This window comes from Sparus aurata, unplaced genomic scaffold (genome assembly GCF_900880675.1).
Source record: "Sparus aurata unplaced genomic scaffold, fSpaAur1.1, whole genome shotgun sequence".
Lineage (NCBI taxonomy): Eukaryota > Metazoa > Chordata > Actinopteri > Spariformes > Sparidae > Sparus > Sparus aurata.
Window position 1 is genome coordinate 146,087 of NW_022045106.1, and position 14,030 is coordinate 160,116.

The 14,030-nt window shown below is 44.1% G+C and overlaps 1 protein-coding gene across 3 annotated transcripts in view; it reads right to left on the reverse strand.

Moving 5' to 3' along the window:
* The window catches only part of hsf1 (heat shock transcription factor 1), a 43,882-nt gene extending 38,501 nt beyond the window's left edge, over positions 1 to 5,381 (reverse strand). For all 3 annotated transcript variants that reach the window (XM_030410508.1, XM_030410509.1, XM_030410507.1), the window contains exons 1-2: positions 4,935 to 5,381; positions 4,249 to 4,357 (exon numbers count right to left, since the gene is read on the reverse strand). In XM_030410508.1, the coding sequence (XP_030266368.1) occupies positions 4,249 to 4,357; positions 4,935 to 5,051 (226 nt within the window). In that variant the 5' untranslated portion in view covers positions 5,052 to 5,381. The remainder of the gene's footprint in view (positions 1 to 4,248; positions 4,358 to 4,934) is intronic.
* Positions 5,382 to 14,030: the final 8,649 nt, after the last annotated feature.

Genomic DNA, 14,030 nt, shown 5'->3' on the forward strand with positions numbered 1-14,030 from the left:
GGAAGCAGGGGGCGCTGGCATCTCAGTACCAGGAACCCCGGTTGAAGCGAGCTGCTGTGGTTGCTGGAAACGGGAAGCAGGGGGCGGTGGCATCTCGGTGCCAGGAGCTGCGGTTGAAGCGAGTTGCTGTGGTTACTGGAAACAGAAAGCAGAGGGCTCTGGCATCGGAGCTCCGGTTGAAGCGAGCTGCTGTGGTTGCTGGAAACAGGAAGCAGAGGGCGCTGGCATCTCGGTGCCAGGAGCCCTGGTTGAAGCAAGCTGCTTGTGGTTGCTCGAAACAGGAAGCAGAGGGCGCTGGCATCTCGGTGCCAGGATCAGAATCAGAATCGGAATCCGGAGCCCTGGTTGAAGCGAGCTGCTGTGGTTGCTGGAAACAGGAAGCAGAGGGCGCTGGCGTCTCAGTGCCAGGATCCCCGGTTGAAGCGAGCTGCTATGGTTGCTGGAAACAGGAAACAGGAAACAGGGGGCTCTGGCATCTCGGTGCCGGGAGCCCCGGTTGAAGCGAGCTGCTGTGGTTGCTGGAAACAGGAAGCAGGGGGCTCTGGCATCTCGTGCCATGAGCCCCAGTTGAAGCGAGCTGTTGTGGTTGCTGGAAACAGGAAACAGGAAACAGGGGGCTCTGGCATCTCGGTGCCGGGAGCCCCAGTTGAAGCGAGCTGCTGTGGTTGCTGGAAACAGGAAGCAGGGGGCTCTGGCATCTCGTGCCAGGAGCCCCGGTTGAAGTGAGCTGCTGTGGTTGCTGGAAACAGGAAGCAGGGGGCTCTGGCATCTCGTGCCAGGAGCCCCGGTTGAAGCGAGCTGCTGTGGTTGTTGGAAAAAGCAGCGGGGGGCGCTGGCATCCCGGTGCCAGGAGCCCCCGCAAAGGTTAGCTGCGGTGATGGCTGGAACTGGATGGCGGTGGGCACTGTGGCGTTTGCCCTTGGGTTGTAGGTTGCTGTAGCTGATGATGATAATCCTGATAGGAGCTGGAGGGTCCTGGAATGCATCTGGGCGCTCCCTCTGGAGTGTAGTGATGCGAGAAGTGGTGGCGGAAACTCTGGAGTTGTTTGATCTGGCAGAGGATCTCCGTCTCTGCTTTTGCTGCTGCTCTTTGTTTTCTTTGGGATGTTATTTGATTGTACTGTCCCTTTAACAAGAGCGTAGACGTCACTGCCTGTAGGGCTGTGCGTGATGACGTCACCTGGAAGCGATCTGGTGTTAATGGAACAAGCAGCCATGAGTTTTTTTAGTTTTTTTTTCCAAAAGATTGGCTGTTGTGGTGGCTAGAACTGGATGGCAGTGGGCACCATGTTGTAAGTTGCTGGTGTCGATGATGAAAATCCTGATGGGGATTGGAAGGTCCTGAAATTCATCTGGGCACTCCCTTTGGAGTGGAGTGATGACGAGCGGTGGTAGCAGAAACTCTAGAGTCATTTGATCTGGCTGAGGATTGTCTCCACTTTTGCTGCTGCACTTTCTGTTGTCTATGAGCTTTCTGCTGTCTTTGGGCTGTAGTATTTAATTGTACTGTCCCTTTTAACAGGAGCGTCGACGTCGCGGTGAGTTGCGTGCGCGTGATGACGTCACCCGGAAGAGAGCTGGTGTTGACTGAAGAAGCTCAAATGCGTGTGGAGAAAGTTTGGCTTTAAAGTCCATTCGGTGAAACAGAATTCATTTGTCGTTTAAAGTTTTCTGGGGAGTGGCTATTGTCCAATCGGTGACTGTAGAAGATGAAAGCCGGTCGGGGGAACTCACCGGAGCGTGGAGACGTTGAGACCGGCGAGTTGTTCGGCCGGTGTTGGCGGAACGATGGCAGGAAGCTTCGCTTCTTGGAGGTGAAGGAGACGGCGAACTGTGGCGAACTGCAGCGACGGTGACTTTCTGTTCCGGAACTTCCTCGTCCTCTCTTTGCTGCGGAAGGAGGTGGGCTGGGAGACACGGGAGAGTCGTCGGACGAACTATGATAATCTTGGATGTTGAGGAGAGATGAACCAGGCGGGATGCGAACCATGGATGATACGAAGTTGGTGCTCTTCGGACTCGCTCGCGCCCTAGCCGGCTGTAGGGCCACTGGAATCAGGGTCTCGGGTATGGAGGTGACGGGAAAGTTGTCGGCTTCAGATGAATGGTGATCCTCATCTCGTCTGAAAGATCGTCCCACGGGGATAGTGATACGAAGTCCATGATGAGGTGACTAGAGCCTGATGTTGCTCGTACAAAAGTTTGGATGTGCTCGGGCGAGGCGATGTCGCGTGATCTTGTTTCTGGGTGCGAGAGTGCAGAATACGAGAGCGAAGCAGATGAGAGGGTCAGGTGGTTATTTATAGAAATGCGGAAGTTGGCGCTGTTGAGGTGTGGTCCTGCTCCTGAAACTTCGCCAATTAAGCTTCAATTGAAATTGTGTTTGTTTTGAATAAAACTATTTAAAAATGCTATTGCTGCTGGTGCTTGGAGGATGGGGAAGGGGGGAGTCTCACACACTTGTTGCACCAGGGTTTCCCCTAGGCCCTGGTCGTAACAGTCTGTTTCTCTGCTCATCTCACACTGTCTGTCTCTCTGCTCATCTCACACTGTCTGTCTCTCTGCTCATCTCACACTGTCTGTCTTTCTGCTCATCTCACACTGTCTGTCTTTCTGCTCATCTCACACTGTCTGTCTCTCTGCTCATCTCACACTGTCTGTCTCTCTGCTCATCTCACACTAGCCGTTTTTAGACAGAGCACCAGGCCGCCAATTTGCCCATCCTTTTGGCGGCTCGGTCCGCAGTTTTAGACAGAGGGCGGCAAATTGGGGGTCTGTTGTGGTCTGCCGATTTTCCGCCTCGGAGGGTACGCTTATTTCCGCCTCGCCTGCTATCTAAAAACGAGGCTGAAATGTGCCGGCCTCTGCGTGAGGTGGGCGGACGTGTCGATGACCTGCACTGTTGTGCGACCCACAGCCGGGGAGTTTTAAAACCAGGAAACAGCTGATCACAGCAGCCAGTCTATCATTTCATCCGCGGACATTGAGATGAACAACTGGACAGCTGCTGAGATCCAGGAGATGCTAGCGTCTCCTCGGTCTCTGTAGCTGTTTGGTTGTGTTTGCTTGTTGTTGTGTCAGAAAGCTAAGGACGGTCGCTACTTTCAAATTAAAAGCCCCCCGCTAAGAACCCAGTTCTAAACTCCAATGGGGTGCAATGTAAAGCTCTTATTTTGAAGACAAATTCTATGTCACTGTTCACAGCACAACTTCGAGCTTCACGTCACGTCACATGTTTACGCCTACCTCAGAGGCGGCTTTTGGAAAAGGAGGAATATTAGGCCTCCATTTTAGAAAGACAGGCCGGCACATTGCCGTCCTTACCTTGGAGCAAATGTGCCGCCTTTTCTATCTAAAAAGGGCTACTGTCTGTCTGTCTCCCTGCTCATCTCACACTGTCTGTCTCTCTGCTCATCTCACACTGTCTGTCTCTCTGCTCAAAAAGTCTCACACTGTCTGTCTCCCTGCTCATCTCACACACGTCTCACAGTCAGTGCGTTTACATGACATTCAAGAAAACCGAATTACTGTGTTAGTCCGACTATGATGGGATTTTTAAGATGCATGTATACACCTTAGTCTGACTAAAATCAGACCAGATTAGATTTCTCATAGTCGAATCAAAACACCTAGATATTCAATTGATAGTCACATTACTCCTGCATGTATACGTTTTATCAGATCAGATCGGATTTTGCGGTTCTGCACAGGCTCGAGATTTCTTTCCCGGGGCCGTGAGCCGGAAGTAGAAGGACGGCGACGTCTTTCCTCTGAAATCACTGTGAGAAAGAGCGCCACTGTGCATCTAGTTTGTGTAATTATCATGTACACCATATATGAAATGTACAAAGATGGAGCTTCGTCTCGCTCTTCGTACGCCATCTTTCTGGAATGCCGAGGCACTTTGTTGTTGCTGGTGACGTAAAGAGGTCAGCCGGAGGTGTTTCTGTTACCACTAGTTGAAATGGGTACAGCGCCACCTGTCGTACCGGGTATGACATGCTGACAGGACAATAATCCGATTTTCTCACCGGCATGTATACTCGGACAACTGCAGTTGTCTGGTTGAGTAGCATAGTGGAACTATGGCTGTAATCTGACTAAACTGTGCATGTTAACGTACTGACTGTCTGTCTCTCTGCTCATCTAACACGTCTCACACTGTCTGTCTCTCCGTCTTTACAGTGGGGATGTTCGTCTTTCATGAATGAAGCCTGACTTATAATAAATATTAGAGTTGGTACTCACACATGTTGAGCTGTCGGATGAAGCTGGCCATGTTGTTGTGTTTGAAGAACTTTGGTAGAACTTCTTTAGAGAACCGACCCTGATCGAAGACATGGAAGCTGGTTCCACTCTGACACACAGAACAGATAAACAACCGTCAATCAACAAAAAAATCAATTTGTAAATATTTTAATAATCAATTATTTTGAAGGACAGGTGTGTCCAGCTTCAGAATGACTCAGCAGATCCAACCAGAGTGGCTGACTGATGAAAACAGAGAGAGAAGGGGTGTGTGTGTGTGTGTGTGTTCTGTGTGTGTGTCAGGTCTCACCTGTCTACAGTCAGGACTCACCTGACTCATCTGTCTGTCTGTTAATGTGTCTGTGTCAATAAAATTAATTCTGGTTTCTAATATACAAAATACAGAAAACAGCTGTCAGAGTGAAACACACTGAGTCAGCTGTCGGTGTTGACTGACACACACCAACAGCTGACTGCTGAACATACACACACACACACACACACACACACACCTGTCTCACTTTTGAGTTTAATAAAATCAGATCACAATCTCAACTGATTATAATTTCATCGATCAGATAACGTTGACAGCTAACAGCTTCTAAATTAACCCTTTGTGTCTGGTCAAAGTTAAATGAGGCGTTAGCGCTTTGCTCGGCTAAGCTAAGCTAAAATAACGTGGGTACCGGGCTCCAGCAGATGAGCGGGTCGGTGTCCGGGTCCTCCACCAGGGTCCACAGTTTGGTGAGGAAGGCCGGGACGTTCCCGGCGCTCAGCACCGCGCCTCCTCCGGCAAACTCCATCGCAGAGAAACAAACGAAACACACTCCGGATTATTCAACGAACACACAGCAGCTAATCTGAGCTAACGGTGTTATCAGTTAGCTCTCTGCTAGCACCAACCGCTCCTCAAAGATCTCCAAATCAACAGACTCAGAACGACCCAGAGCTGGACTGCGGTCTGATCCGAATCAGGCAGAGCTCGGGCTTGGTCCAGGTCTCCGTTGGGTTCAGCTGATTAATTGAACTTTATTTCTGTCCAACTCCGCAGCGGAAAATTCCAACAAATCCGATAAAACAAACAACTGCGTAGCTAGCTGCCTGTCGCTTTCTGATGACGTCAGGTTTAAATGTAAACAGGCTGGGTAGAGGTAGACGACAGGAGCCGAGTGCAGGCGGAGGAGGACGAACACAAAGTTTGCTTTTCCTCTTTCAGTTTAATGACAAACTTATTAAAATTTTAACCCATTTATCAGACTTAAGTTAATCTTTTGCCAAAGCGACTTGCAGTAATTCATACATATATTCACACACTGGTGTCGGCGGCTGCCATGTACAGTGTCGACCTGCACACCAGGAGCAGTCTGGGGTTCAGGCACCTCGACATGCAGACCGGGGAACTGAACCAGCGACTTTCTGATGACCACACACTGACTCTCTCTCTGATCCACAGCCACCCCTGACTCAAGATGTGAATTTTCTGACCGACAGATTCCACAATTGTTAAACAAATAATTTAGAAAAATAGAATTATGTAATATAGAAATGTATAGGTAATGTTTGTAATATAGATATTTATTCAGACGGTTTATGATATAGAAATGTATAGATAATGTATATAATATAGAAATGTATGGATTATGTGTGTTGTATAGAAATGTATATAATATAGAAATGTATAGATTATATATAATATAGAAATTATACATTATGTGTGTTATATAGAAATGTATAGATAATGTATATAATATATAAATGTAAAGATTATGTGTATTATATAGAAATATATAGATAATGTATATAATGTAGAAATGTAAAGATTATGTGTATTATATAGAAATGTATAGACAATGAATATAATATAGAAAAATATAGATTATATATACTATAGACATGCAGACATGTGTATAATATAGAAATGTATACAGAATGTTTATAGAGAGAGAGATATACAGGATGTATATTTCATAGAAATGTATACAGAATGTACATAATATATGAATTTATACGGAATGTATATGATATAGAAATATATACAAAATGTATGTACATATAAATATATAGATAATGTATATCATATAGAAACATATACAGAATGTATGTAATATAGATATTTATATGATATAGAAATATATACCAAATATATATCATATAGAAATGTATAGATTATGTATATCATATAGACACATATACAGAATGAATATTATATAGAAATGTATACAGAATGTACACAATATATGAATTTATACAGAATGTAAATGATATAGAAATATATAGATAATGTTTTTTATATAGAAAAGTATACAGAATGTATATAATATAGAAATATATACAGAATATATGTAAAATAGAAATATATAGATAATAAATATATATGATATAAAAACATATACAGAATTTATATAATATAGAACCATATACAGAATATATGTAATATAGATATTTATCTTATATAGAAATGTATACATAATGTATATAATATAGAAATTTATAGATTATGTGTATAATATAGAAATATATACATAATGTTTATCATATAGAGATATCTACAGGATGTATATTATATATAAATGTATACAGAATGTATATAATATAGAAATGTATAGATTGTATATAAAATAGAAATGATAGATTATGTATGTAATATAGAAATACATAGATAACAGATAATGTAGATCATATAGAAACGTATACAGAATATATAATATATAGAAACATGTACAGAATGTATGTAATATAGATATTTATAAGATATAGAAATGTATACTGAATGTATATGATATAGAAATGTATAGAGAATGTATATCATATAGAAACACATACAGAAAGTATATTATATAGAAATGTATACAGAATGTATATAATACAGAAATGTGTAGATTATATAAAAAATAGAAATGTATAGACCATGTGTATGATATCGAAATATATAAAAATTTAAAGACTTTAGCTTGAGATAAGCAGGTCTGTTGATAGCCGGAGAGTGGACTGGTGGACAGACTACCATGGTGGATTTCAATGTCAACTGAAGTGATTCTTTTTTCAGTTTTAAGGATCATAATATGTTCCTTAATTGTGGAAGTCAACTTGTTGTTCGCTCACTGTGTTCTGCGTTGTTCATATTTCAATAGTTGTTTACACCCAAGTTCAATATGTTTCAGGTTGCATCAGGCCATCATTGACACAAAGAAGCAGAGCAAATGGACCATCAGGAATGTAAGATAATAACATCATCCAGTGAGAAGAAGCAAAGTTATTACTAAAATTAAAAGGGAAAATATTCAAGTGGCTTTTTGGCAAGAGACATATCTCTCTAACTTAGGACATGCAAAATTAAAAAAGATGAACACATTTATTCATCTCACACATCTGGGCGTAAGAGGGGAGTGGTTACTGTCAAACAAGTTACAGTTCCAACAAACTGCTCCAAACAGAGATAAAGAAGGTCGCTATATCTTAGTCAAAGGCAAGATTGATGACAATGAAATCATCCTGTTCAATGTATATGTGCCATCAGGACATGACAGATAATTTATTTAAAAATATTTGACTTTTTTATCCTGGAGTCATCAGGAACTTTAAATAGGTGGAAGAGACTGGAATATCCAACTGCAACACAAACTTGACCCAACGAATTTAAACAAGAGGAGAAATAAATCAGATTTATGATGAAAAAATGAGAAAAAAATGACGTTTATTAAACAAAAAATATTATGAAACCGGCCCAGAGGATATAAAGCTTCTGTCTTGGAGACTTTGTAAGCAACAAGCAGAAAGAACTGTTTACAAAATAAGAACTCCAAAAAACAACAAAATGTTGTTTGTTTCTACCTTTATGTGCATTTATGTGCCATAAACTAGAAGAAATCCAGCCATCCTTTGAAGTCTACTATAACGACTTACATACCCAACCTGACAAAGCTGATGACTCAGTAACTGAAGAGTTCTTAAAATCTCTGGATCATCCCTTAATAGGAGAACATCAGAATAATCTACTGACTTCGGAGAGAACAACCAGTGAACTGGGTGACGCTGTTTCTCGACTGAAGACCAGTAAAACACCAGGGTCAGACGGGTTTGTTAGTGAATGGTACAAAACATTCAAGCCTAAATTGACGCCGCTGCTCCTCAGAGGCTTTAACCACACCCTTAAGGAAAGCCGGGTGCCCAAATCTTGGAACGAGGCGATATCAATAGTTCCTGAGGAAGGCAAAGACAAGGGAGAACGTAGTTCTAATAGGCCAATATCTATTTTGAATGTGGACTATAAACTATGTGCTTCCATTATGGCCAAAAAGGATAGAACACACTGTCTCTGAAATGGTTGACCCAGATCAAACGGGGTTTGTCCGAGAAAGACAAACACAGGACAATATTAGATGAACACTAATGCAACACTGATCAGTTTAGATGCAGAGAAAGCGTTTGATTCGGTTGGGCCCGGCTGTCTTTAGTACTGTACTGCAACGTTTTGATTTAATGACAAGTCTGTTCAATGTATTAGATCACTTTATTCAAACCCCACTGCTAGAATAAAAATCAACAGCCACCTAACACAACCCATCAAGCTAGAGAGAGGATGACATCATGGCTGTCCTCTAAGCCCCTCCTTCTTTGCATTCTTTATAGAACCCTTAGCTCAGGCATTAAGGGAGGACCCAGAGATTGAGGGGATTTCAATTGGAGACAGTGACAACAAGATGAGTCTGTTTGCAGATGATATATTGCTCACTTTGACAAGCGTACGGAGAAGTGCACCTACATTGATGTCGTCCCTTCTGAGTCTGTTTGGCTCATATTCTGGGTAAAAACTGAATACACATTTAAATGGGACACCCCTGCTGTTAAATATCTGAGATATCTCCAAAATATATACGATCCAGATATTAAGACAATCAAAGCGGATCTCGACAGATGGACTGCACTCCCCAGACATGTCTCATAGAACTGAAACGATAAAAAGGAACGTCCTCCCCAGCTTTTATTCCACTCGCTTCCTGTAGAGGTCTCCACTAAGGATTTTAGGGAATGGAATAGAATGATATCAAGATTTGTCTGGAACAGGAGGCCCCAAATTATATATAAGATCCCAAGGTTACCTAAAGATGAGGGGGGACTCTCTCCACCATGTGTGGTGGACTATTACATTGCTGCCCAGCTCAGACCTCTAGTTTGCTGGTGTAAACCGAACTACTCCGCCAAATGGAAAGATTTAGAATTAATGCAATCTGAAGCCAGAACAGTCTTAATCAGGTAACTACTAACACTATGATCCTCACCTGGAGAAAATAAACCGCTGGACCAGGGTTGCCCTCAAGGTGTGGTTCAACACCTATAAAAAGCTTCATTTCCAGAAACATGCAAAAATATTGAAATGGGTGGCATATGACTCAGAGTTTATACCAGCAGGTCTAGATAAGCGCTTCAGGCAGTGAGCACACAACGGTATAACAGCCTGCTGCACTGTAGCCCACAAGGATGGCCTCCAGGCTTTTATCCACATCTCTGAATCGTACAGAGGAAGAGAGGATGGATTCAGGTGTTTCCAGGTCAGAGACCACTTCAACACAGAAATCAAACAAACGGACAATTGGGATTCCAATCTGATCAGTATATTTACTGATGCATAGAAGGCTAAAGACAGTAAACATTTAATATCACAAATGTATACACTCCTACAAATTTCCAGGGACCATTCTACTTCTACTAAAAATTGCGGGCACAGCCCTAAATGACCTCTCCGAGCTGCACAGAGAGAGGTCAGTGACCAAAGCCAGACTGATTCTGGCATACCCAGATCAGCCCTTGCACAGAGAGTTCAGGTTGCTTCCTTCCAGACGCAGATACCTGCTTCCGAGATGTAACACCAATAGATATCTTTTTGGATGTGTTTGTTGTATGTTTGCTACTTGCTGTGAAACAAATTGCCCCTAGGGGATAATAAAGACTCTTGAACCTTGAACTTTCCAGGTTAAGCAGAAATGTGAGGGGGAGTCTGGCCTGGAGATATCTGAGGATGACTGGAGAGATATTCGGGTGGGTCAGGCTCGGACCACCATCGCCAGAGCTGGGCGAGAATCCTGATAAGATATTTTGTGACTCCTAAATTGAAATTTAAACAGCAGGGTCTCCAGGGACAGGATCAATGCTGGAGACAATGTGGACAGACAATGGCAGACCACTTTCACATAGTCTGGGCCTGCCCCCTTACTCAACCTCATTGACAAGAACTCTCTTCTGCCTGTCTGTTCTCTTATATCAGCTGTCTGTCTGTCTTCTGCCTGTCTGTTCTCTTATACCAGCTGTCTGTCTGTCTTCTGCCTGTCTGTTCTCTTATACCAGCTGTCTGTCTGTCTTCTGCCTGTCTGTTCTCTTATACCAGCTGTCTGTCTGTCTTCTGCCTGTCTGTTCTCTTATACCAGCTGTCTGTCTGTCTTCTGCCTGTCTGTTCTCTTATACCAGCTGTCTGTCTGTCTTCTGCCTGTCTGTTCTCTTATACCAGCTGTCTGTCTGTCTTCTGCCTGTCTGTTCTCTTATACCAGCTGTCTGTCCGTCTTCTGCCTGTCTGTTCTCTTATACCAGCTGTCTGTCTGTCTTCTGCCTGTCTGTTCTCTTATACCAGCTGTCTGTCTGTCTTCTGCCTGTCTGTTCTCTTATACCAGCTGTCTGTCTGTCTTCTGCCTGTCTGTTCTCTTATACCAGCTGTCTGTCTGTCTTCTGCCTGTCTGTTCTCTTATACCAGCTGTCTGTCTGTCTTCTGCCTGTCTGTTCTCTTATACCAGCTGTCTGTCCGTCTTCTGCCTGTCTGTTCTCTTATACCAGCTGTCTGTCCGTCTTCTGCCTGTCTGTTCTCTTATACCAGCTGTCTGTCTGTCTTCTGCCTGTCTGTTCTCTTATACCAGCTGTCTGTCCGTCTTCTGCCTGTCTGTTCTCTTATACCAGCTGTCTGTCTGTCTTCTGCCTGTCTGTTCTCTTATACCAGCTGTCTGTCTGTCTTCTGCCTGTCTGTTCTTTCATACCAGCTGTCTGTCTGTCTTCTGCCTGTCTGTTCTCTTATACCAGCTGTCTGTCTGTCTTCTGCCTGTCTGTTCTCTTATACCAGCTGTCTGTCCGTCTTCTGCCTGTCTGTCTGTTCTCTTATATCAGCTGTCTGTCTGTCTTCTGCCTGTCTGTTCTCTTATACCAGCTGTCTGTCCGTCTTCTGCCTGTCTGTTCTCTTATACCAGCTGTCTGTCTGTCTTCTGCCTGTCTGTTCTCTTATACCAGCTGTCTGTCTGTCTTCTGCCTGTCTGTTCTCTTATACCAGCTGTCTGTCCGTCTTCTGCCTGTCTGTTCTCTTATACCAGCTGTCTGTCTGTCTTCTGCCTGTCTGTTCTCTTATACCAGCTGTCTGTCTGTCTTCTGCCTGTCTGTTCTCTTATACCAGCTGTCTGTCTGTCTTCTGCCTGTCTGTTCTCTTATACCAGCTGTCTGTCTGTCTTCTGCCTGTCTGTTCTCTTATACCAGCTGTCTGTCTGTCTTCTGCCTGTCTGTTCTTTCATACCAGCTGTCTGTCTGTCTTCTGCCTGTCTGTTCTCTTATACCAGCTGTCTGTCTGTCTTCTGCCTGTCTGTTCTCTTATACCAGCTGTCTGTCTGTCTTCTGCTGTCTGTCTTCTGCCTGTCTGTTCTCTTATACCAGCTGTCTGTCTGTCTTCTGCCTGTCTGTTCTTTCATACCAGCTGTCTGTCTGTCTTCTGCCGGTCTGTTCTCTTATACCAGCTGTCTGTCTGTCTTCTGCCTGTCTGTTCTCTTATACCAGCTGTCTGTCCGTCTTCTGCCTGTCTGTCTGTTCTCTTATATCAGCTGTCTGTCTGTCTTCTGCCTGTCTGTTTCTCTTATACCAGCTGTCTGTCCGTCTTCTGCCTGCTGTTCTCTTATACCAGCTGTCTGTCTGTCTTCTGCCTGTCTGTTCTCTTATACCAGCTGTCTGTCTGTCTTCTGCCTGTCTGTTCTCTTATACCAGCTGTCTGTCTGTCTTCTGCCTGTCTGTTCTCTTATACCAGCTGTCTGTCTGTCTTCTGCCTGTCTGTCTCTTATACCAGCTGTCTGTCTGTCTTCTGCCTGTCTGTTCTCTTATACCAGCTGTCTGTCCGTCTTCTGCCTGTCTGTCTGTTCTCTTATATCAGCTGTCTGTCTGTCTTCTGCCTGTCTGTTCTCTTATATCAGCTGTCTGTCTGTCTTCTGCCTGTCTGTTCTCTTATACCAGCTGTCTGTCTGTCTTCTGCCTGTCTGTTCTCTTATCAGCTGTCTGTCTGTTCTGCCTTTTATATCAGCTGTCTGTCTGTCTTCTGCCTGTCTGTTCTCTTATACCAGCTGTCTGTCTGTCTTCTGCCTGTCTGTTCTCTTATACCAGCTGTCTGTCTGTCTTCTGCCTGTCTGTTCTCTTATACCAGCTGTCTGTCTGTCTTCTGCCTGTCTGTTCTCTTATACCAGCTGTCTGTCTGTCCTTCTGCCTGTCTGTTCTCTTATACCAGCTGTCTGTCTGTCTTCTGCCTGTCTGTTCTCTTATACCAGCTGTCTGTCTGTCTTCTGCCTGTCTGTTCTCTTATACCAGCTGTCTGTCTGTCTTCTGCCTGTCTGTTCTCTTATACCAGCTGTCTGTCTGTCTTCTGCCTGTCTGTTCTCTTATACCAGCTGTCTGTCTGTCTTCTGCCTGTCTGTTCTCTTATACCAGCTGTCTGTCTGTCTTCTGCCTGTCTGTTCTCTTATACCAGCTGTCTGTCTGTCTTCTGCCTGTCTGTTCTCTTATACCAGCTGTCTGTCTGTCTTCTGCCTGTCTGTTCTCTTATACCAGCTGTCTGTCTGTCTCTGCCTGTCTGTTCTTTCATACCAGCTGTCTGTCTGTCTTCTGCCTGTCTGTTTCTCTTATACCAGCTGTCTGTCTGTCTTCTGCCTGTCTGTTCTCTTATACCAGCTGTCTGTCCGTCTTCTGCCTGTCTGTCTGTTCTCTTATATCAGCTGTCTGTCTGTCTTCTGCCTGTCTGTTCTCTTATACCAGCTGTCTGTCCGTCTTCTGCCTGTCTGTTCTCTTATACCAGCTGTCTGTCCGTCTTCTGCCTGTCTGTTCTCTTATACCAGCTGTCTGTCTGTCTTCTGCCTGTCTGTTCTCTTATATCAGCTGTCTGTCTGTCTTCTGCCTGTCTGTTCTCTTATACCAGCTGTCTGTCTGTCTTCTGCCTGTCTGTTCTCTTATACCAGCTGTCTGTCTGTCTTCTGCCTGTCTGTTCTCTTATACCAGCTGTCTGTCTGTCTTCTGCCTGTCTGTTCTCTTATACCAGCTGTCTGTCTGTCTTCTGCCTGTCTGTTCTCTTATACCAGCTGTCTGTCTGTCTTCTGCCTGTCTGTTCTCTTATACCAGCTGTCTGTCTGTCTTCTGCCTGTCTGTTCTCTTATATCAGCTGTCTGTCTGTCTTCTGCCTGTCTGTTCTTTCATACCAGCTGTCTGTCTGTCTTCTGCCTGTCTGTTCTCTTATACCAGCTGTCTGTCTGTCTTCTGCCTGTCTGTTCTCTTATACCAGCTGTCTGTCTGTCTTCTGCCTGTCTGTTCTCTTATACCAGCTGTCTGTCTGTCTTCTGCCTGTCTGTTCTCTTATACCAGCTGTCTGTCTGTCTTCTGCCTGTCTGTTCTCTTATACCAGCTGTCTGTCTGTCTTCTGCCTGTCTGTTTGTATGTGTGTTTGTTTGTTTAATTGTTGAAGAAACCTGAAAACTTTAATAAAAATAAAGTTTTTAAAAAAAAAA